This window comes from Kogia breviceps, chromosome 4, assembly GCF_026419965.1.
Source record: "Kogia breviceps isolate mKogBre1 chromosome 4, mKogBre1 haplotype 1, whole genome shotgun sequence".
Lineage (NCBI taxonomy): Eukaryota > Metazoa > Chordata > Mammalia > Artiodactyla > Physeteridae > Kogia > Kogia breviceps.
Genome location: NC_081313.1, coordinates 172,783,397 through 172,806,657, shown reverse-complemented (window position 1 = coordinate 172,806,657; position 23,261 = coordinate 172,783,397). Strand labels below are relative to the sequence as shown.

General features: G+C 57.7%; 3 protein-coding genes and 2 non-coding genes across 15 annotated transcripts; 4 read left to right on the top strand and 1 right to left on the bottom strand.

The window, feature by feature from the left end:
* The first annotated feature begins 240 nt into the window (after positions 1-240).
* TNPO2 (transportin 2) lies at positions 241-13,877 on the top strand. 9 transcript variants are annotated; one of them, XR_010840427.1, is made up of 26 exons: positions 307-390; positions 1,681-1,792; positions 2,456-2,531; positions 2,614-2,763; positions 3,490-3,596; positions 3,685-3,818; positions 3,912-3,993; positions 4,070-4,192; positions 4,299-4,417; positions 5,346-5,406; positions 5,507-5,672; positions 5,888-6,040; positions 7,342-7,567; positions 7,771-7,942; positions 8,420-8,506; positions 8,588-8,695; positions 8,793-8,951; positions 9,475-9,562; positions 9,748-9,846; positions 10,422-10,517; positions 10,880-10,955; positions 11,222-11,321; positions 11,401-11,475; positions 11,592-11,719; positions 11,803-11,973; positions 13,683-13,877. XR_010840427.1 is itself a non-coding variant. In XM_067032617.1 (25 exons), exons 2-24 carry the CDS (start codon positions 1,694-1,696, stop codon positions 11,697-11,699), a joined length of 2,664 nt encoding a protein of 887 aa, XP_066888718.1. In that variant the 5' UTR covers positions 241-390; positions 1,681-1,693; the 3' UTR covers positions 11,700-11,719; positions 11,803-13,877. The 9 variants fall into 9 exon arrangements, 7 of the variants coding, with proteins under 7 accessions (XP_066888718.1, XP_058918760.1, XP_066888717.1 ...); XR_010840426.1 differs by having other exon boundaries at positions 10,850-10,955; XM_067032617.1 differs by having other exon boundaries at positions 241-390; positions 11,803-13,877.
* LOC131756509 (small nucleolar RNA SNORD41) lies at positions 7,627-7,696 on the top strand. The gene has a single exon (XR_009335683.1). It is a non-coding gene; the product is annotated as a small nucleolar RNA SNORD41 (small nucleolar RNA).
* Positions 9,604-9,678, top strand: LOC131756520 (small nucleolar RNA ZL2). Its single transcript, XR_009335692.1, has one exon. It is a non-coding gene; the product is annotated as a small nucleolar RNA ZL2 (small nucleolar RNA).
* Positions 13,859-20,974, top strand: FBXW9 (F-box and WD repeat domain containing 9). 3 transcript variants are annotated; one of them, XM_059062794.2, is made up of 10 exons: positions 13,859-15,941; positions 17,098-17,237; positions 17,316-17,444; positions 18,608-18,720; positions 18,806-18,897; positions 19,799-19,947; positions 20,037-20,150; positions 20,281-20,370; positions 20,458-20,523; positions 20,597-20,974. In XM_059062794.2, exons 1-10 carry the CDS (start codon positions 15,533-15,535, stop codon positions 20,669-20,671), a joined length of 1,377 nt encoding a protein of 458 aa, XP_058918777.1. In that variant the 5' UTR covers positions 13,859-15,532; the 3' UTR covers positions 20,672-20,974. The 3 variants fall into 3 exon arrangements, with proteins under 3 accessions (XP_058918777.1, XP_066888720.1, XP_058918776.1); XM_067032619.1 differs by lacking the exon at positions 20,037-20,150; XM_059062793.2 differs by having other exon boundaries at positions 20,458-20,689.
* Positions 20,745-21,943, bottom strand: GNG14 (G protein subunit gamma 14). The gene is given in 3 exon segments (XM_067033321.1): positions 20,745-20,780; positions 21,591-21,748; positions 21,751-21,943. Coding segments are annotated over 3 exon segments (387 nt in total).
* Between the last annotated feature and the right edge of the window lie 1,318 nt (positions 21,944-23,261).

Sequence of the window (23,261 nt, the reverse complement as noted above, 5' to 3'; positions counted from 1 at the left end):
ACCATACACCAAAAAGTCCCACGCGCCACCAAACTCCTAGTTCCAGAAAAGAGGTCCTGTCAGGCCAGCGTGAGACTGGCTAAGAAAACGAGATGGTGGGAGGACCGGCCGGCCAGAGAGGCCTAGAGAGCCTTCATCTCTTCGGTCACGTGACCCGGCCTCCGCGGGGCCTGGGTCGGCCGGTGCCAGGCCACGTGCGAAGGCTTTTTCTCCTGATTGGCTCTTCTAGGCCAGTTTGAACGGCGTACGGAAGCCTCCGCGGTTCATATACGGCCGCGTTTTTTTTTCCCTTTTTTTTTTTTTTTTGCTCCCTCTCTTTGGCTCCCTCCTTCCTCGCGAGTCTCAGGAGAAGCCGCGGCTTAAGGCCCCGCTGCTGCTGCCCGAGGCCGGGTAAGTGAGCCTCACCCGGACCCTAACCGCCTGGGCCCCGGCTTGCGTCGACCCCCGCAGGGCTTCAGGCCTGCGCGGCGCGCGGCCCGGACGTCGGGACCGCGCCTGACCGAGAAAGGCCGAGAACCCGGTTGGGCCCGATTGAGGAGGCAGCGAGAATGGGCCGGGGCGGGGGAGGGGGGAACCGAGCCGGGCTTAGGGGGTGGGGCCTCGGAACCGGGCCAGGTCCCGGTGCCGCGAGAATCGGGCCAGTGGGGCGTCTAGGGTCGGGCTGGAGGGGTTCTGATTGGGGGAATCGTATGGGGACTGTTTAGGGACTGATTGGGGGACGTCGCGAGGATCGGGTGTGTGTAGGGGGCTGTTTCGGTGGGGTATGGTTGGGTCTGATTGGGGGAGGCCGCATTGAAAAGTTGGGGGGTGCTTGTTGGACCCTGATAGGGAAAGGGCTTCAGACTTCAGCCTAGAGGGCTTTTCTGGGTCTGACTGCGAGGCGTCGCTGGGATCAGCTGGAGGAAATGCCCCGGGGGGTGTTCGGCCAGGTCTAATTGGGGGGAGCCGCAGGGATCGGACGAAGAGGGTTTTCGGTTCGAGGTGGTGGGAGGCTTGGTCTAACTTGATTGGGGGAAGCAGTAGTGACCCGACAGAGGGAGTTAATGCTGACTGGGGCGAGGGGTTGGAGCGCTGTGGGGGGAGGCTTTGCCAGATCTGATTGAGGAAGCGACAGGGACCCGTCCAGGGGCCTTCTGTCGCCGGATAGGTGGGCTTGGTTGACTCTCCTGCAGAGAGGCATCAGGGACCTGTCTGGAGACTGCTTTGGGTCTGATTAAGGGGAATCGCTGGACTGCGTGCCGGCACGGGAGAGACCACGGGGGCTGGGGCGCTATCGTGTTCTGGGGCAGGGCCCCTGGATGGGGAGGTGGCTGGGCCCTTGCCTAGCAGCTTCGAGGGAAGTGGAAGCCTTAGGGCCTGCAGCCGAGGGCGGCGGCATGGGCCGCAGTGGGATGGAGGCCCAGTATTGGGTGGGATGAGGATCCGCCGGGTCCCGTCGCCACCTCTCATGGCCCGCTTCCACATACCCCCGCCCGCGCTCCCAAGCCCGCGACTGCGCGGCCGTGGTTGGCGCAGCTGGCGGGGACCCCGCACTTCGGCGGGCGTGGATCGGCGGCCTCCCCCTGTCCGCCGAGGACGCTCCCGCCCTGCTACCGCCGCCACCACCTCTGCGGGGGCTCAGCCCGGGACTCACACGTTGCCCCTGGGATCCAGCGCTGATCCTGGCCCCTACCCCCGCAGTTCACCTTGCACCATGGACTGGCAGCCAGACGAGCAGGGCCTGCAGCAGGTCCTGCAGCTTCTCAAAGACTCGCAGTCGCCCAACACAGCCACGCAGCGCATCGTGCAGGATGTATCCTTCCTTCCTTCCGGGTCTGGGGGGACGGGGCAGACATCTGCAGCTCCTGAGAGGAAGGGGTCTACTCCCTAATTCTTAGACTCTTTCTGCTGTGGCAGGAGCAGGCCTTGGCAGAGAATTAAGGATTAGGATTCTTGGGTCCCATTCCCAGAGGAAATGTGGCCCGGCAGGAGAAGGGGACACTTTTAGCTGGTGCTTAGCTTTAATTGAGTTTCATGGGTAAAATTTCCTTTTTTCAGTTGGTCATTCAAAATGCTATAAGTTAAACTTTTAAATTATTTAAACCATTAGCAAGTTTCACTTGAAAGTGTGAGTTCCCTTCTTTTTTTTTTTTTTTTTTTTTTTTTTTTAAAAGCATGCAACATTGGATTGCTAGTGAGCGGAGCTGCCAACTTCAGAGAGAGCTGAGTTTGCTAACCCTCTCCTGCTCTGGCCAGGATCTTCAGGAGTGGTGGGAAGCTCAGGCATGCTCCCCCACCCGCTGTATGAATCTCATGTGCCTGAAATGCTGTGTTATTCTGGGCATGGGGGTTGACAGGTGGGGTTCCAGGAGCTGGTTGCCTGGTCCCCATAGTCAAAAGTAGTATCAGCTATATGGCAGTAAGGGGGCTCTGCCTGGGGAAGACCTGTCTCCCAAAACCCTTAACAACCTAGCAGAAACTCAAACAACTGAACCAGTTTCCCGACTTCAACAACTACTTGATATTTGTCCTGACCAGACTCAAGTCGGAAGGTATGCCCTTGGTGTCCCTCCACACAAGTCTGACCCCACTTTCTCCCCTGTGGTTCCCTAAGCCTCAGGCCTCTTCCCCCAGATGAGCCAACTCGCTCTCTCAGTGGCCTCATCCTCAAGAACAACGTGAAGGCACACTACCAGAGCTTTCCACCACCTGTGGCCGACTTCATCAAACAGGAATGTCTCAACAACATCGGTGATGCCTCCTCTCTCATCCGGGCCACCATAGGTAAGAAGGTGCAGCGGGAGTCAGCCTGTGACGATGCCCTGAGCTGTCACTCTTGGCCAATAAACTTCTCAGTGTGTTAAGGATATTGATTCACTGAATGTTCCAGCACTGTGGATGGTAGTGTAGTACTGTTATTACTGCCATTTTACAGATGAGAAAACTGAGGCACATAGATGTTAAGGGATTTGCCTGGCAAGTAGCAGAGCTCAGAAGGGACTAGGTCAGGTCCGTGCTCTGAACCACTCCCTCCTGAAACAGCTGTTCTCACTTCTGAGAACAGAACCTAGGTGGCTTCTCCCTCACCTCCTCAGGTCTTTGTTCAGTTATCAAGGTGTCACCTAGTAAGGCCTTCTTTAGCCACCCATTTAAAAATTGATACCCTCATCCTCGGCACTTGCTAACCATCTTCTCTGCTTTATTTCCTCCCTTATCTCTTAGTATCTAGGTGCCCAGGTCTTTTGCTGATTTATCTTTACCTCACAGCCTCCCTCACTAGATAGTCAGATCCTAAGGGCAGGGATTTTGTGTTTAGTTCTGTGCTGCATCCCAGGGCCTGCAACAGGGCTGGCTCACAGTAAGACTCAGAGGATCTCAAAGAGTGTGTAGGGTTATAGGGGGTGGCGCACAGAAAGTGTGCGTGCTGGAGTGAGTGTGCAGCAAGGAGGGCTGGGGTGCCAGGCAGGCCCGCACCCAGCCTGAGGCAGCGTCCTTTCCTGGCCGCCCCAGGCATTCTCATCACCACCATCGCTTCCAAGGGCGAGCTGCAGATGTGGCCCGAGCTGCTGCCCCAGCTGTGCAACCTACTCAACTCGGAGGATTACAACACTTGTGAGGTAGAGGACGAGACATGGCCTGCCTGCCTAAGCGGGAGCTGGGGCCAGACCGGGACCCACACCCATGTGCCTGCTCCCCTCCACTCAGGGAGCCTTTGGAGCCCTGCAGAAGATCTGCGAAGACTCATCCGAACTTCTGGACAGTGATGCCCTCAACAGGCCCCTCAACATCATGATTCCCAAGTTCCTACAGTTCTTTAAGCACTGCAGCCCCAAGATCCGGTGGGTGCGGCTCCCCAGGGGTCTGCAGGGGGCCTGGAGCAGGTGGGATGGGTGGGGTCAGGAGTGACCCATATGCTGCCTGCCCCCTGCCAGGTCCCATGCCATCGCATGTGTGAATCAGTTTATCATGGACCGGGCCCAGGCACTGATGGACAACATCGACACCTTCATCGAGGTGGGCCACTGGGCTGGGGAGGGGAGCAGGAGGAGGGCCGAGGGCCGAGCTGCAGCTGACCCCGGCTTCCCTGCAGCATCTGTTTGCCCTGGCCGTGGATGATGACCCTGAGGTGCGGAAGAACGTGTGCCGTGCCCTGGTGATGCTGCTGGAAGTGCGGATCGACAGGCTCATCCCCCACATGCACAGCATCATCCAGGTGCGCCTGGCCAGGGCCAGCCCGCGTGTGCACTGAGGGGTGGGAGGCAGGTGGGGAGTTACCCCTGGCCGGGCCAGGCCTTAGCCTTTCTCCCATCCCACCCCAGTACATGCTGCAGAGGACCCAGGACCACGATGAGAACGTGGCCCTTGAGGCCTGCGAGTTCTGGCTGACACTGGCCGAGCAGCCCATCTGCAAGGAAGTCCTGGCCTCCCACCTGGTCCAGTGAGTGCTATTTCTGCCCTCTGTCCCACCCCAGCCTCCACCCCTTGCCATGCCTATGCCTTTCCTTCTGGTCAGCTCCTGCACTAGCCTCAGTCCACATCTTGTATCTCAGTTCACTTTTATTCCTGTGCACATTTATTTTGCAAACAATATGTAGCTTTAACGACTTAAAAATTAGGTTAAGTTATAGGTAGAAAAAAGTGAAGACTCAACAGAGGCTTTAGGCATAGCTGGATTCAGGTGCTCAAAGGATGTGAAAAGCATCTGTCTGGTCTCAGATCTACTTCCTCTATGTTGGCTTTGTTCTCAGGCACAGCCTTCCCTCGTCGTAGTACTGTGGCCTTCTGCAGCCTTCCAGCTCAGGAGCCTCAGAGTAAAGAAATTCTCTCTCAACCAGTATCTCTGAAAAAGTCCTAGGGCTGATCCTCCTTGACCAACTTGGATCACTTTTCTGTCCCTGAGTCAGTGAGGGCTCTAACCAAAATCTCCGATCCTGAGGTGCATGGGCTCCAGCTGAGGGGGCAGGCTGCCCTGCCTGTTTGGTCCCCTAACCAGGCCCCATCCTAGGGAAGTGCCTGGTGACAGGGCCACACGTCCCTGCTTTAGGGTGTGCTAGGGGTCAGGCACTATTCCAAGCTTCTCAGTGTATTCAGGGGTTGGGAATTCACTGAGTGGCCAGGGGTCTGGGTCCAGAGCTTTCCTGTGAAGCTAGGAGTAGTGTCAGCTCTGACCCAGTCACAGTGGCTGAGACTCGGTTGAGATAGTACCCACTAAGGGAAATGAATGGGCGTAGGATAAGCAGGATCAGCATGTACAGTCTGCCCCTTGGCTCCCTGACCTCCTCCCCTCACCTCTGCTTCCCTCTTCCCCAGGCTTTAAGCCCCCTCTGGGGCCCCTGCATCCTGATTAACAGCCTCTCTTCCAACAGGTTGATCCCTATCCTGGTAAACGGAATGAAGTACTCAGAAATCGACATCATCCTGCTAAAGGTTAGTTAGGGCTGACCACCAGGCACAGGCAGGTGGATGAAGGCTGGGGCACTGGGGATGGGGGCCTCTGTGGTGCTTAGCCATCTGCCTGGCTCCACAGGGGGATGTGGAGGAGGATGAGGCCGTCCCTGACAGTGAGCAGGATATCAAGCCACGTTTCCACAAGTCACGCACGGTGACGCTGCCCCATGAGGCTGAGCGGCCTGATGGCTCTGAGGATGCAGAGGATGATGATGATGATGATGCTTTGTCCGACTGGAATCTGAGTAAGTGGCCTGGCCTGGGGTGAGAGGGGGAAGTACAGGGCAGCAAGCCCTGGGCTCCCCTCTCAGGAGGTAATCAGAAGCCTATACGGAGCAAATCGTGAAGATTCTAATCATGATCTCTGATCCCGTGGGATACAGAGACGAGGGCTGGTGGCCTGCCTGATGTGCCTCCCTGAGCCCGCCGCCCCTCCCCCCCATCTCTCCTCCCACCCCAGGGAAGTGCTCGGCGGCTGCACTGGACGTCCTGGCTAACGTCTTCCGGGAGGAACTGCTGCCCCACCTACTCCCCCTGCTCAAGGGCCTCCTCTTCCACCCCGAGTGGGTGGTCAAGGAGTCGGGCATCCTGGTGCTGGGCGCCATTGCTGAGGGTAAGTGACCTGCCAGCCTGGCTGCGCCTGACCTCTGATCCCCATGCTGGTGTGAGACTGGGGCTGGCCCAGGCAGGCTTGTGGGGGGCGACGCCATCCCCAGGTTCTCTCCAGAGGCCTGCTCACCCCACTCCAAACCGCTCTGGGATTTGAATCTTCCCTTTAGCCCATGGGCCTGAAAGGGACCCCCGAAAGCAAGCTCTCTCCTTAATTCTCATGGACAGGCCGTAAGCATAATTACAGCAACAATAATAACAGGCACTTCCGTAGTGCTTGCCCCACAGCAGGCAGCCCTGTCCTGCGGGCTCACTACCACCTGAGGAGGTGGGTTTCTTAGATGGCGGAACTAAAGCGCAGAGAGAATTAACGGCACTTCCCTTGTCACCCAGAGTGAAGCTGGGCCTCAAACCTGCTCTGGCTGTAAGGCTGGCCTGCCAGAATCAGAAGCGTGCAGTGGTGTTTCCTTAAACTTCACATGGTGTGCTTGTGCTGTATTGACACAGTTTCCAGGTTCCCCTTGTCCCGATGGATGGGGTGTACAGCGTGAACTACCAGAGGGCTTCGCAGAACTGTTACAGGCAGCACACACGACCCCCTCAGCATCCAGCCCTCCTAGAACAAGCAGAGAGGGCAGCAGGAGCCCTCACCCTGGAGAGCTTTTCTAAGTTGTCTAAGGAAATGTTTCCTCATATAAGTAATGGGTCTTATGTTAACAGAACACATAACATGTTACACAATGCACATATGTATATTAATAGACTATGTGAAGTCTTCTGCATATATAATGGGAAAAGATCTCAAGGAACTGACCCTAAACTGGTAAAAATAGATCTCAGGGCTTGGGATTATCAGAGGGTGTGCTGTTTATTATCTGTGTTCTGTAATGAAAAGAGAGACATGGTTAAGGGTTTTTAAAAAGAGAAGATGTAAAATAGAAAAAGAAAAATCACAAACATCCAAGAAAGGTTTCAAAGGAAAGGTCCTTTCTGTCCATCTGGGTTGTTATTGCCCATAAAGCCCAAACTCAGTGTGCAGCTTGGCCATCTATGAATGAACTAGTGACCAGGTGAAAACATCACAAGCCCTGGAATGGGGTGGAGCTGATGGAGAGGAACGTCTTGCTCTGAAGCCGTTTCCCATCCCCACCCTGCCTTTCACTGGCTCTGTGACTCTGAGCCAGTTACTTAACCTCCAAGCGTCAGTTTCCCCCTCTGTCAGGTGTGGCTGATCCTCTCCCCAGGAGGGTGGATGTGGCCCAGCCCAGTTGGGCTCAGCCTTGCCTCCGTGCTGGCTCCTTGCAGGCTGCATGCAGGGCATGGTGCCCTACCTGCCAGAGCTGATCCCGCACCTCATCCAGTGCTTATCGGACAAGAAGGCCCTGGTCCGCTCCATTGCCTGCTGGACCCTGAGCCGCTATGCCCACTGGGTGGTCAGCCAGCCCCCTGACATGCACCTCAAGCCTCTGATGACGGAGCTGCTCAAGCGCATCCTGGATGGCAACAAGAGGGTACAGGAGGCGGCCTGCAGGTGAACCTCGACCCCTGGCCCCATAGCCCTCACCTCACCTGGCCCCACTGGCTGCTCTCTGGGAAGTGATGATACTCATGACCCCTGACATTGCGCTGACTTCTCACGTATTCGTACTGGCTGATCCCGAGTGCACCCTCCCTGACCCCACTCAGAGCCCGGCCCCGCCTGTGGCTGTCTGCTAAACCCCTCCCCACTTCCAGTGCCTTTGCCACCCTGGAGGAGGAGGCCTGCACGGAGCTGGTCCCTTACCTCAGCTACATCCTGGACACCCTCGTTTTTGCCTTTGGCAAGTACCAGCACAAGAACCTGCTCATCCTCTACGATGCCATCGGCACCCTGGCCGACTCTGTGGGCCACCACCTCAACCAGCCGGTGAGACCCCACAGCGGCTCCCTCCTCCCGATCCCTATGCCCCTGGCATCCGGTGACCTGGCGGCGACCCGTGTCGCACGCCAGGGACGTGGCCATGACCTCGACAGGCAGACAGACAGACCCGGCCCCAGCCCTCGCCCTGTTCCCAGTCTAGTGGGGGAGACAGACAGTTATGAGACAGCGTGGTAAGTGCTGTGCCGGGGGAGCTCAGGGGCCTGCGGGGAGCAGGAAGCGCTGACTCAGGCTCCGAGGGGCAGGAGGGGGGCGGGGTGGGGCTCGGGATGGGTGAGAAGGGAGTGAACTAGAAGGGCCTGGAGGTCTGGCTGGATGGCGAGGCCTCACAGGGCCCCATGAACCAAGCGAGGAGCCTAGACCTCATTGCTCAGATGATGGGCACCTCTGAGTCACAGGGAGCCCTGCTGGTTCCCAGGCCACCACCCACACCCAGGGAGCCCCAACTTCCTGCTCCCCTTCCAGGAATACATCCAGAAGCTGATGCCTCCACTGATCCAGAAGTGGAACGAGCTCAAGGATGAAGACAAGGACCTCTTCCCTCTGCTGGAGGTGGGTGAGCTCCAGGCCCTCTCCCGAGGCCCCGTCCCACCCACCTGAGGAGCTCACCTCTCCTGCCCTCCTCCCCGCCAGTGCCTGTCATCAGTGGCCACCGCCCTGCAGAGTGGCTTCCTGCCCTACTGCGAGCCCGTCTACCAGCGCTGCGTTACCCTGGTGCAGAAGACGCTAGCCCAGGCCATGGTGAGCATCCCTCCACCACCACCCCATCACCTGCTCCTCTGCTGCTGCCCCAGCCTGGGCCCACTCCCCTCACCGGCCTGCCCCCTTCTGTGCCCAGATGTACACCCAGCACCCTGAGCAGTACGAGGCCCCTGACAAGGACTTCATGATCGTGGCGCTGGACCTGCTCAGCGGCCTGGCTGAGGGCCTGGGCGGGCACGTGGAGCAGCTGGTAGCCCGCAGCAACATCATGACACTGCTCTTTCAGTGCATGCAGGTGGGTGGGCCCCTCGTAGGCCTCTAAGTGGACAATCGTGACACCCAGCAGCCTTTGTGGGCTGCCTTGGGTGGACTCAGGGCCTTGGTCATGCCCTGAGGACATCAGGGAGAAAGGACCCATTTAAAAAAAAGCTTGTAATTATTTTTAAAAGTGATTCAAATAAGACATGTAAAATCTCATTGAAAAATCCAACAATGTAGAAAATTAAAAAGTAGAAAATAGGAAATGTCAAAGCACAAGCCCCTCCAATATCACGCCCCAACCCCCCAGAGTATCAAGGATGGGCAGCAGTTCCAGGTGCTCTCTTCTGTAGTGGTACCGAGCTGGGCATTCTTGTTCACATGCCCCCTGGGTCCCAGATGTACAGATGGGGCCTGCAGCCTTGGCACTGGCAAGTGGCAGGGCCAGGTCATGCTCCAGGAACTGTTCCCTTAGCTGCCCTGCTCTGAGGAGTTAGTTGGGATCCTGGCTGGTTGGGGGAAGGGGAGCCTGGCCACGCTGACCCTGCTCCAACCCCCAGGACTCGATGCCTGAGGTCCGGCAGAGCTCCTTCGCCCTCCTGGGAGACCTCACCAAAGCCTGCTTCATCCATGTCAAGCCCTGTATCGGTACGACCCCCATTTCGTCCTTACCCCATGACCCCAGCCCTGGCCTCAAGTGATGGAGAGATGACCTGGGAGGACTGTGACCGAACTGGGATGTATTCGTACTGTCTGATGGGGTCTGCCCCGCAAGTTTCAGCAGCTTACCCTGGCTGGCCCTCCTGCTCAGCACCATTCTTTCTCCCTACCAGCTGAGTTCATGCCCATCCTGGGCACCAACTTGAACCCTGAGTTCATCTCTGTCTGCAACAATGCCACCTGGGCCATTGGCGAGATCTGCATGCAGATGGGTAAGTGCCCCACAGCTGGGCAGGCCGTGTCCCTCCCCATTGGCTTGTTCCCAGCCTGGGGGCAGGAGTCTGGCTCTGACTGACAGGTTCCCTCTAGAGGGCCCTGGTGCTCCTTGAGGAAGGCTCCGATTGGCCAGGGACAAGGGGACACCTCTGAGCATTTTCATCCGAGATGGGGACAGATGGCTGAAAAGCCATCTGTAATTGGCTTCTCCAAAGAGGTACAGGACCGGAGGCCTGTACTTATTGGACTACTTGTCACCTCCCTCCCCTCCAAGCAATTGGCTGAAAGGCCCCCTGGGATTGGTTGGGAGACTGTGACTGCTTCTCTGCTCTCTGCCTAACCCCACAGGGAGGCTGGGTGGTGTGGTATCACCCTGGTGTCTAGCAGTGATGCCAGGGAAGCTTCTGGTGTTGGGAGGGTGTGGGTCTGTCTCTGGTTGGCCATGGACCCTGGGCAGCAGATAGCTGGAGAAGGTTGCTTGCTCCCTGACTGGTTGGCCAGAGTCTGGATACAACTAGGGTCAGTGTGGGTGGCATGGGCTGTGTAGGGCTCTGACTGGCCTGTCTCCCAGGGGCAGAGATGCAGCCCTACGTGCAGATGGTCCTCAACAACCTGGTGGAGATCATTAACCGGCCCAACACGCCCAAGACGCTGCTGGAAAACACAGGTGGGCCCCAGGCCTGGGCCCTTGCCACCTCCTTGTCCGCCTCCTAGAAGTGGGGTATCCTGGCTGGGAGGGTAGCTGACAAGAGGCCTTGGGAAAGAACTAGGGAGTCTGACTGGAAGGACTTGGAATGGGGCTATGGGAGGAGGCCTAAGAAAGATGTCGGCCTCGGGGGAGACCTGGGAGAGACCCAAGTGGGGTGGGGAGGAGCCCTGACGGGGCCAAGCTTGAGGGCCCAGGGAGCTGGCAGGAGCTATTCTCTTGGGGCCCGTGGGGCAGGGCTGGTGCCTCGTGCTAGAGGCCCTGCCACGTACCGGGGCCGCTCGGGGTTGCAGGTCGCCTGACGAGTCCCTCTGCCATTCCAGCCATCACCATCGGCCGCCTGGGCTACGTGTGCCCACAGGAGGTGGCACCCATGCTGCAGCAGTTCATCCGGCCTTGGTGTGTGCCCACCTGGGCGGTGGGGGGAGGGTGGGACAGGCCCGACCCAGTCCCTCGCCTGTGCCCACCCAGCCCTACCCTGCCCACCCATGGATGCCCGACCCAGCCCCACCGAGCCCTGATCTCCTGCTTCCCCCACGCCTCACAGATACATGTCCCTTCCCAGCCCCACCACCCACTGGCCTGCCGCTCCCTGCTGTTCCCCACAGAAGTCCATCCTGCCCCGGGCCCATTGGCTGATTCCCCACTGCTTACTTTCCCGACAGGTGCACATCCCTCAGGAACATCAGGGACAATGAGGAGAAGGACTCAGCCTTCCGAGGCATCTGCATGATGATAGGCGTCAACCCCGGGGGTGTCGTGCAGGTTGGGGCAGCTGGGCTCTGAGGGAAGTTGCTGGGGCTGGGCTTGGACGGCCCCTCACGTGGGATCCGTCACGTTTCAGGACTTTATTTTCTTCTGCGACGCTGTAGCCTCCTGGGTGAGCCCGAAGGATGACCTTCGGGACATGTTTTATAAGGTAGGGCTCCCGCTTGGCCCTGATCTAGTCTCGGAAGGCGGCAGGGTGGGGAGAGACCGAGTTCATCTTCATCTTGCTCCGCTCCGGGGCTCCCCTCACCCCCTCCCTCGCTGCAGATTCTCCATGGCTTCAAAGATCAAGTTGGGGAGGAAAACTGGCAGCAGTTCTCAGAGCAGTTCCCGCCACTGCTTAAGGAGAGGCTAGCTGCCTTCTACGGGGTCTAGATGAGTACCGCGACTGCCAGGTGAGGAGGCCGTGTGCAGAGAGGGCTGGCACTGCTGTGGGAGCCAAAGGGGCGCAGGCCCTGACCCCCTCCTCTCCTCACAGGTTTCTGTCTGCGTCGTCGTCAGAGGGGTTGCTGGGGAGCGCGCTGCGTCCAGAAGTCGCCGTGCCCTGGTCGAGGGGGGTTAGGGAGGAGTGAGTGGGACCCAAATCCAGACGCCCTCCCCGTCCATCTACCTGCCATGCCCGGCCATAGGCTGGTCAGCGGGTGGGCAGGTGGGTGGGGCCTCCACGTTCATCCTATAAATGGGAGGGGGGTGGGACTTCTTGGCAGCAAGGGCCCCTTGCTCTAATTGGGGTCACCTCAGGCAGCCTACTTGGGCCAGCCACGTGTGGGAGGGAAGAATCAACACGGCCAACCAAATCCGGCTTAGGATGAGGCAAGGGAAAAGCAGGTGGGGAGGGGGGTCCTCGTAGAGACACGTACACTCACACGTACACACGTGGCTACACGCATGTGCGGGCGCTGCAGCCAGCCAGGCTGGGCCAGCTGCCCCACCATTTCCCCGACTGCATGGAGACAGTAGAATTAGTGAACCCCTGAGTTAACTCGTAAGGCCTTCCGTGTAACCTGCATCTAGAGTTTAAGAAGCTTCTGCTGTTTTGCCGGAATTGGCGGTGATTAGGGAGGGCTGGGTGGGTTGGGGACCTCCGCTGGGACCCTGGGGCGGGGGGGGGAAGAGGACGGCCACCTTGGGGCCGCCCAGTCAGCACGCACACGCTTTGGACCTGCTCCGCACACTTCTTGCCAGCTCTGTGGCAGCCTCAGCCAGTGTGTCTCCCTCCTTGTCCCATCCCAGCCAGAAGAGTGGGGACCACCGAAGTGGCCGGGGCTGGCCAGAGGTCGCCCTTTTCTCCCTCCCCTGTGCTTCAGTGACTTTCGAAGATGCTGGGCTGGAACCTTTTCCCCCTGAGGAGAGTTGGGGGCAGCCAGAGCTGCTGACATCCACCCCTGTGTCTCTCCATAAGCAAGTCTGTTTCAAAGGCAGTCCGTTTCTCTGCTTCCAAGAGCCCTCTTCCAGGCCTGGGTTTTAACAGAAGGGCCAAGGCTGAGGCATTTAATTGATGGTGATAGAAAACAAAGGCTTATGCTTTGCCAGCAAGAGGGAAACTGAAGGCTTGGAGGAAGGGAAGGGTAGTGTATTCCCTTACCCCACTCTGGCCCTGGGACTTCCTGATCATCACAGCTCCCAGTAGGCCCCAAGACCCCACCAGGTTGGGGTAGCGATCCTAGGGAAACTTCTGGGATTGGTTGGGGATGCAGTCACAGTGGGAGAGGCTCCCCTAGAGAGAGGGGGTGTGGTTACTTCCCAGTTGGCCTCAAAACTGAAACCAAGCCTTGAAGCCCCCTTAATGTTTTCCTCTTCCCTGCTTTCTACTTCTCTGGGGGCCTCTTTTAGCGGTTTTGGGGGTTTGACTGGATTCCTGCATTCTGGGGCCTGCTCCATGCATCCCTCTAGAGCACTGGATCACACCCTCATCACAGCCCTGTGTCTCCTGTCAGACAGGGTCAGGCCCCACCTCTCTTCCAAGGGGCACTTGGTGCACATTCCATAAACTCAGCTGGTTCCCCCGCTGTGAAACTCCAGCAGGTCTCTGGAAGCCATTTGTAAAAAAAAAAAGAAAAAAAAAGAAAAAAAGAAAAAAAAATTAAATACCATTTAATTTTCTGGTAATTCCAGTTCTTTGGAGCATCCTCTGCTGGGTCTTGGGGTGTGTGGATTGGCTGTCTGATGGGATTGGTAACCCCTTCTCCATCCAGGATGGGGGGCCTCCAACCACCTTCAGGGAGGGGAGCCTGGTTCTAGTTATCTTTTTTCTTTTTTTTTTTTTTTAATTAAGAAAACTATTTAATTTTTTAATTTATTTTTTGGTTGATTTTTGCACAACGAAGTTTCAGCTTCTCAACCTTTTCCCCTGCGCAGGGCTGCGGACCCTGACTGGCCTCGATCTGCAGTCCCTCTTGTTCCCACATCCCTCCTTCCCCCTCATCCTCTTCTTCCTGCGGGCTCCCAGGGTCTGTCCATTTGTTACCGTGCTGTGCTGGGGACTGGCGCCAAGGTGGCGTGAGATTCCACTTGTGTAGAACTTTGTTGAGTAAAGATCAGTTTCTTGTGAAACCCTTGGTCTCCATCTGGCCTCTTGTGTCCTGGGCTTTGGCAGTAGAGAAGAGATGTGGAGGGGGGCCTGGGAAGTTGTAGAAGTAGGGATGCACAGGAATCAGGTCAGGAAATAATTGTGGGAGTAGGGAAGTAAGTAAGGTTAAAGATTAAATGTGGTAATGTAACACATGCAGTGCAGTCTTTGGGACATAATTACAGCACACTAGAGCCTGAGCTCACTGAAGGGGACCCATTAGTGTTACAGCCCAGATTCAAGATCCCCATCTACTAAAGACTAAACTGAGTGGCAAGGAGCAAGACCTTGCAGCATTCTTATCATCTTTGACTTCACAACTCTGGATTGCTGGGCAGGTTAGACATTTTTGTAGAATGCTCAGCTCAGCGCCAAGCCTGTGGGACATAGGTTAAGTATGTGCAGCAGTTAAAGGCAAATGAGAAACTGCTCATCTGGGGACGCACAGGCCTCAGGATAAAATCTTGCCGCAACCTCAGTACAGCCCAAGGATCACCTGCATCAACCTGGGAAAATTTTTTTAAAATGCTGACACACAACCAACTTTCGTTTAACAAGTGTGTGCATTTTTGAGGAAAGCTAATCAGTGAAACAGCGACATGTCCCATAGAGAAAAATACAGCGGGGAGAGGAGAAAGAACGTTATGGAAAATGGTCACAGTCTTAACAGTAGGGTACTCTGGGAAGGTGATTTGAGCAAAGAGTCACGTGGTTATCAGAAGAGTCAGGCGGGGACTTGCCTGGTAGGCAGTGGATAAGAATCTGCCTGCCAATGCAGGGGACACGGATTCGAGCCCTGGTCCGGGAAGGTCCCACATGCCGCGAAGCAACTAAGCCCGTGTGCCACAACTGCTGAGCCTGGGCTCTAGAGCCTGTGAGCCGCAACTACTAAAACCCGCGCGCCTAGAGCCTGTGCTCTGCCACAAGAGAAACCACTGCAAAGAGAAGCCCGCGCACTGCAACGAAGAGTAGCCCCCATTGGCCGCAACTACAGAAAGCCTGTGCACAGCAATGAAAACCCAACACAGCCAAAAATAAAAGTAAATCAAAAAAGAAAAAAAGTCAGGGGGAGGGAACAGCTAGTGGTGCTTAGAATTTGTGCGTTAACACTGCCTGGCTCAAAAGAGGCTGTCGGTAAATGAGATGCTGTTTTTATCAGTAGGATTTTGGGTAACTCAGAGTTAACTTTCACCGAGGTCTCTGCAGTGTAACTGCTTGTTTCTGGCTCCGGAAGAAAAGAACAGGAGTTCGAGTCACTAGCATGCCCAGACTACGAACCAGGAAAAAGGGGTTTTCTATTAGTAAGGTCAGTGTCACCTGTAGAAGTGCCTTCGACAGGGCCGTGTTTTTCAAACCAGAGTCCGCTGGCCCTCTGCATCAGCACCATCAGAGATGCTAGTTTTAAAAACGCAGGAACCAGGAATCTGCATTTTCCAGCTCGGGGCCGACATGGCTTAAGGACGAGACGCTTCCAGTGAGCTGGCTTCCAGCCTGCGGCCAGTTTCCACACGAGCCGCTCGCTTCCGTTTGGCGCCCTAACGTCATCAGGCAGCGCCGGAAGTACCCTCGCGCTGCCTAGGAGACAGGACGCGGGCCCGGCTGCTGACAGGGCCGGGCCGGCCGCGCCCACCCGGTCGCCATGGAGATGCCTCCAGGGCCGCGCGATGATCCCTGTGCCTGGGATGATGACTCGGAGCCGGAGCCGGAGCCTGACCCCGACGCACAGGCCGAGGCTTACGTGGCCCGCGTGCTCAGTCCTCCGAAACTCGGGCTGGCACCCCCGCGCGCCCCTCCGCTGCCCGCGCCCGCTGTGTCCTTTGGCGCTCTGGAGCCGCGGGCCGCGTCCACGGGCCCGGCGGCGACGGTTCCGGGCCTGCTGAGCCTTCCTCCGGAGCTGCTGCTCGAGATATGCGCCTACCTGGACGCGCGCCTCGTGCTCCACGTCCTGCCGCGCGTGTGCCACGCGCTGCGCGACCTCGTGCGTGACCATGTCACCTGGAGGCTACGCGCGCAGCGCCGCGTACGCGCGCCCTACCCAGTGGTGGAAGGTGCGCGCGCCCGGGGGCCAGGGTGGCCCGCCCAGGTCAAGCTTGGGGCGGGGGGAGGGTCCAGGGTGCTGTAAGTACAGCCACTGGAGCAGACTACCTGGCTGTCCTGGCTCAGCGGTGGCTGAGGGACTTACTGGTGGTACCAAAGCCCCTGACTTCTGGGTGGACTATGAGGCAGATACTTGGGGTGCTGAGGCTGTGGAAATCTCCTTGGGTAGCTGGGGCCCCTGAACTCGGAATCCAACGATCCTCAGGCTTGGGGTTGACACAGGGACTTGAAGTCTTAGGTTGTCAGAATCTCCTTGGGGCTCACAGTAAGCCCAAGAATCCCCAGGTTCTGGGTCTAGATGCTAAGGCAGTAACTGGTGATGCCAAATCCCCTTACCTCTAGAGTCTTGGCCTAGGTGAGGGTGAGGCAGGACTCAGGTCCAGAGCCTGCAACCCTTGAACTTAAGCTAGGGTTTAGAGGTTGGGATCCCTGATATTAGCAATCACAGACCCTCGAGTCCAGGTTCTAACCTGGGATCTTAGGCAGGGGCTGGTGGTAATTTATCCTGCCTCCAAGATCTTTGGTCCCTAGAGGATAAGGCAGCTTGGTGATCTTGAATTGATGGGACTTTACTGAACAGCTTGATAAAACATAGATGTTTGGTTGGGTCAAGGGCTTGGGTTCTGCATCTTGACAAAGCTCCCAGGTTTGGGATGCTGGTTTGGGAAACACTTCCATGGGTCTGGTTCAGATGGCCGAGGCAGGAAGTGTTAGTTATGAAGTCCTAGCTCTTGTGCCCAGCCTGAGGGTTGGGAGGCTGAGGTTGGACCTTAGCCAGGGGTGAGGCAGGGCCTTAACGTCCTGAGGCTGCTATCCCCCAGACTTGGGTTGGGGGATGAGGCCCAGGAAGGTGATCCTGAGGCTCCCGTTACCCAATTTCTGGAAACTGGGTAAGGAGCAATCCTAGACCTGCCTGGCAGGTGCGTGGGCTGGTGGTCCCAAAGCTAGAGCCTCGGCCTCCTTGGGTGGGGTAAGAGGTCCAGGTGGGTTCTCTCCAAGTCTGGTTCAGGTTGTGCTCCCCGGAAGCCAGCACGGTGAGCTTGGACAGCTGGTGTGGGTGGTGGCAGGGTTCCTACCCACTGGGGACCCTGCTCTTGCATCCCACAGAGGAGGACTTTGACTGGCCAGCAGCCTGCATTGAGCTGGAGCAGCACCTGTCGCGCTGGGCAGAGGATGGGCGCAGGGCTGAGTACTTCTGCCTGGCCGATGGGCACTTTGCTTCCATTGACTCAGTGCTGCTGCTCCAGGTGAGACGGGGGTGGGTGGAAGGCCAGGCAGTGCTGGGCCAGGGTGACCCCAACAACATCACCTCACTCCTCTCCCAGGGTGGGACACTCTGCCTGTCAGGCTCCCGAGATCGCAATGTCAACCTGTGGGACCTGCAACAGCTGGGGGTGGAGCCCAGCCGGGTTCTGGTCAAGGCCCTGGGCACCCAGAAGAACAGCACTCACAAGGTGAGGGAGTAGGAGGCCAGGCAGAGGTAGGAGGCGTGCGGCCTGGGTAGGGTACCGTGGCTAAGGGCACAGGTTTTGGCAGCAGACCTCATAGATTTAAATCTTACTCTGCTATTGTCAGTGTGACTTTAAGTGAGATGTATGACTTCTCTGGGCCTTAGTTTCTGCTTCTGTCCAGAGGTCAGTTAGGATGAGGACGAATGAAATGAATTTGCATTAAGAGCGTTGCTCAGGCTCATATACAGTAGGTGCTTAGGAGATGTCAGGTATACCTTGAGTGGCCCCAGGTAGGGCAGTTATTGAGGCCACCCTTGGGGATCAGACACCTCTGAGCATGACTGTCATCTCATGAGAGGTGGTCATGGAGGGGCACCTCCACCAGCCATTGAGGTGGTCTAGTCTGGTGGCCAAGAGCTTGGTCTCAGAGCCAGGCTGCTGAGTTCAAATCCCCACTCTGCTATTTCCTGGCTGTGTGACCTTGGGTGAGGGACTCAACCTCTCTGTGCACCAGTTTCATTATCTATAGAACGGGACACATCACAGTACTCTCCTCAGTGGGTTTGGTGAGGAATGAGTCAGTGGGGAGCTGCGTTCTGTGCATTTTAGCTCCTGACACAGGGATTTTTTTAATGCCCATTTTCCCAATGAAGAAACTGAGGGACGGTATTTCATTCACCCAGGTCATGGAGTGGAGGCCCCATTCTTTATTTTTTCCCCCATACCAAGCAGCTTGCGGGATCTTAGTTCCCTGACCAGGGATTGAAGCCGGGCCACAACAGCGAAAGCCCAGAATCCTAAACACTAGGCCAGCAGAGAACTCCCTGGAGGTCCCATTTTTGTGTGTGCCGCGCAGCTTGCGGGATCTTAGTTCCCTGACCAGGGATCGAACCTGGGCCTTTGGCAGTGACAGCTCGGAGTCCTAACTACTGGACTGCCAGGAAATTCCTGTGGACGCCCCATTCTTAATCACACTGTCACGTGGCCTCAAACCACTGCTGCAGCTGAGGCTCTGCAGAACTTGATTTAGGAATGTTATTAGGTTGGGGTGCGCATGTCCTGGGCTCTGAGGTCAGACCGACAGACCTAGGCTCTAATCTCTACTCGGTGCTGACTCGCTCTGGGTTCTGGGAAATGGGGAAGATCACACGGGTCTGGTCCCACAGGGCTGGGTGTGGTCACTGGCGGCGCTGGACCACCGAGTGTGCTCTGGTTCCTGGGACAGCACGGTGAAGCTCTGGGACATGGCGGCTGATGGGCAGCAGTTTGGCGAGATAAAGTGTGAGGGGTCCTGGGCAGGGGGGCCTGGGTGGGCCGGGGTCTGTCTGGCCCCAGCCCCAGCCCTGTGGTCTGTGTGTCCCCAGGGCCAAGGCAGCTGTGCTGTGCCTGTCCTACCGGCCTGATATCCTGGTGACTGGCACCTATGACAAGAAGGTGACCGTCTACGACCCCAGAGGTGGGCTGGGGACCCTGAAGCCTAGGTGGGAGAGCAGGGCTGTCTGGTGTCTCCAGGGTCATCCTGGGGAAGGAGACACTTGGGCCTCACAGTCTAACTGGGGTGACAGTCATAACAAGAGGCTGACCACTCAGAGTGGCCTGTGTTGTGCTGGGGGCCACAAAGGTGACAGGTGGGGATGGGTATTGGGGGCAGAGGAAGCCCTGCCTCCACGTGGGGTGGGGTCAAGTACTGGAGGGCTCCCAGAGGAGGGGCCTCTGAGCCTGAGTCCCGTAGGAGGCAGGACAGTCCTTGAGAATTCTGGCTCCCCCACCTCCTAGCTGTGTGACCCCAGTCAGGTTTGAACCTCAGTTTCCCCATTTGTCAAATCCAGATAATAATAACTCGAGCCGCATAGGGCTAATGGGAGGAGATGACAATAAGAACTTTGGTAGATTAAATGTTTACATTAAAATGCCTAGAATGAACTTGGCCCAGCACATAAGCCTGTTCCATTGTTTATTTATTTATTCATTCTTATTTTAATTGAAGGGCCCAGTGTAACTTTTCCAGGCAGAGCCAGAGCCGGGATGCGGTGGGGCAAGTCTCAGGCTGACCTGCAGGAGGAGGGAAGCATTTTATGCTGGGACTTGCTGAGGTCCATTCTGTACTGAGAGCAGATGGGACTGGAGGAAGGAGAGGGGATGGAGATGGGTTGGGGGGGTGGCTCTGGTGGCCCTGTGAGGCTCGGATCCAGCTGGGGTGGCAGAGGAACAACAGGGTCACCTGTGGGATGGGGGTCGGGGGAGCAGACAGAGTAGTATTTTGCCAGGAAGGATGGAGACCCAGGATCCTGGGGTGGGCCAGGGGGCCTCCAAGGGGCTCTGATGTCCCCCTCCTCCCTGGCCCATCGCCCATGAAGTCGGCCCGGCCCTGCTGAAGAGCCGGCGGCTGCACTCAAGCGCGGTGCTGGCGCTGCTGGCGGACGACCGGCACATCATTTCAGGCAGCGAGGACCACACGCTGGTGGTGTTTGACCGCCGAGCCAACAGCGTCCTGCAGCGGCTGCAGGTGGGCGCTCCCGAGGGGGGCTGGAGGGACCAAGGCTGCGGCGGGGCCCGGACTGGCTTGAGCTGCTCTGTCCCATGTCCCTCCCACAGCTGGACTCCTACCTGCTCTGCATGTCCTACCAGGAGCCTCAGCTCTGGGCCGGCGATAACCAGGGCCTGCTGCATGTCTTCGCCAACCGGGATGGCTGCTTCCAGCTCGTCCGGGTCTGCCAAGGCTCTTGCCCCCGCCCAACCCGCCCTGGGCTGCCTCCCTACCTCTTAACCCCTGGGTGGCAGTGGGGGACTGGCCTTGGGAGAGCCATGCCTGAGTGTCACCTGTCCCTCCCTTCCGCAGTCCTTTGATGTGGGCCACAGGTCTCAGATCACAGGGATCAAACACTCCCTGGGGGCCTTGTACACCACGTCCACCGACAAGACCATCCGGGTGAGGCCCTGCGACAGTCCCCCCTCTCTACCCACCCTCACTTGCCAGGAGCATACCTCGTGACCTTTGCCCATTGCCCCTCACCAGGTGCACGTGCCCACAGACCCCCCAAGGACCATCTGCACTCGAAGCCACCACAATGTGCTGAATGGGGTAAGGCCCTGTCCCGTGCGCCCTGCCTGGCTGCTCAGAGCACCCCTGACTCCTCATGTCCCTGCCCTTGCAGATCTGCGCTGAGGGCAACCTGGTGGTGGCCGCCTCTGGGGGCCTGTCGCTGGAGGTCTGGAGGCTGCAGGCCTGAGCAGGCAGATGTGGATGTGGATCTGCCGGCTGGCAGGCTGGGCTGGGGCCTCCGTTCTCGGGGGGACCTTCCCCTACGCTGGTGCTGCCTTTGCCCCGCCCCCACAGGCCTAGGGCACAAGGGGTCCTGGCCACGGTCGGGGTGGGGGGGGGGTCCCTGGGCTGGGCCCCATGCCAGGGGAGGTGAGGTTTGTGTTTTGGCCAACCCAGGGGGCTGCTCCCCACCCTCGGCCCTTGTTTTTGTTATGACTTGGATGCCTGCTCTCCCTGGAGAGCACAGGAGAAATAAACCTGATGTACTGGTGCTCTGCCTGGACTCTGAGCTTGGTGCCACCTGAGGGCTCCGCCCGAGGCTGCCCGTGGCTGGGATGCCAGGGAGGTGCGTGTGTCTCTGAGTTGGTGTATGAAACCCTCAGCGACAGCCACTGCTGTGTGTGTATGGGGGTGCGCCTGTGCCCGTCCAGGTGCATTTCAGGGATCGCGTGCGTCTGAGTGTCCCCAGGGAGGCCGGTCTGGCTGTGTGTGTTGTTATAGTATTCCTGTCTGTGTATGTCTGTGGAAGAGGGAGACACTTGAGAACGTGGCACCTGTGTGTGTATGTGCACCATGTGGGCGTGTATGCGTGTGGCACGCACTGGCATGTAGATTGGGACTCTACCCCCGGGTGTGTTTGTGCAGTGGGACAGGGGATCTGCTAATGCTACCCCATAGGCTGGAGGGTGGGTAGCAGGTAGGGGTGAGGGAGGGGCGTGCTCCTCTCTCCAGGGTCCAGGGTGTGTGTGGGTCCCTGTGGCCGTGACCCTGGAGTGGGCGGGGAGGGAGGCTGGGCCAGTTGCACACCACACTGGTCCCTGCAAGCCCAAAGTCCCCATTTGCCCCCCATCGCAACCTGGCCAAGCCACGCCCTGAGGAGCATTCACTTCATGTTTATCGAGGCCCCCTGGGTGGTCCGGGCTACAGGGCCATAGGATGGTGCAGGGCTTCTTCTCCTTGAAGGGGTTGCTGGCAGCTGGGATGCCCACGAGGAAGGGGTCACTCTTGGCCTGCTCCGTGCAGAACTGCAGCAGGTCAGCGGCCGCCTCGGATACCTGCAGGCCAGGTACCTGCAGGTTAGCCAGACCTGGGCTGGACTGCCCACCTGCCCCCTTGCTCAGATGCAGCCGCCTTGCCCTGGCCTCACCTTCACACGGTCGATGCCCACCCCCATCTGCAGCTGCTCCACGGCCCAGCAGGCCTGCCCGGTGTCGCTGTCAGCGGTCACCTTGCCGGGCATCTGGGGGAGTCGTGAGCAGAGTCACAGGCAGCAGGCTGAACCCCAAACCCTGAGCTCCCACACATCCTCCTGTGTCCCCTGGGGACTGAGGGATGGGAGTGGCTGCTCCCCAACCCCTGTCAGGACCACATACCTCAGCTGAGGACTCCGGCTGACTCCTGGCTGCTCAGTCCTCCTCCTGCAGCCCCGCTCTGGCTCCCGCCCCCACCACCCTGGCCTCTCCAACCCCCTCCTCTCCCTCCCCAACCCCTGCAGAGACTTTGAAGCCAGGACACTCATGGAGCAAAATGTCACCAGCGGCAGCAGCAGTTGCTGAGGCTGAGGCGGGGAGGGGTCCGTGCTCCAAGAGGCCCAGTGGCTGCCCTAGTATCACGTGTCACCTTGGCTGGGGGAGTGTAGGGGCCCTGGGCCCTCACTGACCTGTTTGATCCCCTGCTAACTGGCCCCTACGGTCCTTCTTTGCCAGGCTCCGGCCCTACTCCGATGGGCGGACATGCAAAGTGTAACCTGGTTCAGGTGCAGCCCCGTCTCTCCTCTCTCCAACTGCACTCATGGCCCAGGGTTCTTATCCACAGATGACTCAATCCACTCACTCATGCTGATGGCTTCCCCTGCCTCATCCCAGCCCCTTCCCTGACCTCAGACCCACCTGAGGACCCTCCTCCCTCCTCGGTCCATCACACCCATCTCTCGGTTGTCTCCCCCCTAACTTGGCCAAAGCTGGACTCTGGATCATCTTCCCCTGAAACCTCCAGCCCCCAAATTCACCACCATCCGTCCAACTTCTCTGGCTCAAATCCTTAACTCCTTCATTCCTTTCTTCCAGTGTTCCCACATTTGATCCTTCCTCAAGAGCCATCAGATCAACTTTCTTTTGTTTTAATTAATTTTTAAAAAATTGGCTATAGTTGATTTACAACGTTGTGTTACTTTCTGCTGTACAGCAAAGTCAGTCAGTTATACATACACATATATCCACTCTTTTAAAGATTCTATTCCCATATGGGTCAGTACAGAGTTCTGAATAGGGTTCCCTGTGCTACACACAGATCAACTTCCAAGTTGTCAAACTGGTCACTTCTCTCCACCCTGTTGGTAGCATCCGGGTCCTGGCGCCTCCAGCTCAGTGTGCCTGGACCAGTGCAGTTGCCTGATCTCCCCTGCCCTGCACAGCCCTGACCCCGTTCTCCTCAAGTCAGCCAGTGGGATCTGTTAAGTAAATCACAGTACAACACGGATGAACCGTGAGGACATTATGCTCAGTGAAAGAAGCCAGTCACAAAAGGACAGATAATGTATGATTTCACTTATGTGAGGT

Excerpts from the sequence above, each read along its gene's own strand:
- TNPO2 (XM_059062783.2), top strand. The coding sequence starts at position 1,415 with ATGAGGATCCGCCGGGTCCCGTCGCCACCTCTCATGGCCCGCTTCCAC. Across the intron at positions 5,673-5,887 it reads TTTGTCCGACTGGAATCTGA|GGAAGTGCTCGGCGGCTGCA; the intron begins GTAAGTGGCCTG and ends CTCCCACCCCAG. Across the intron at positions 9,563-9,747 it reads CCATGTCAAGCCCTGTATCG|CTGAGTTCATGCCCATCCTG; the intron begins GTACGACCCCCA and ends TCTCCCTACCAG.
- FBXW9 (XM_059062793.2), top strand. The coding sequence starts at position 15,533 with ATGGAGATGCCTCCAGGGCCGCGCGATGATCCCTGTGCCTGGGATGAT. Across the intron at positions 17,445-18,607 it reads AGAAGAACAGCACTCACAAG|GGCTGGGTGTGGTCACTGGC; the intron begins GTGAGGGAGTAG and ends CTGGTCCCACAG. Across the intron at positions 19,948-20,036 it reads GCGTCCTGCAGCGGCTGCAG|CTGGACTCCTACCTGCTCTG; the intron begins GTGGGCGCTCCC and ends TCCCTCCCACAG.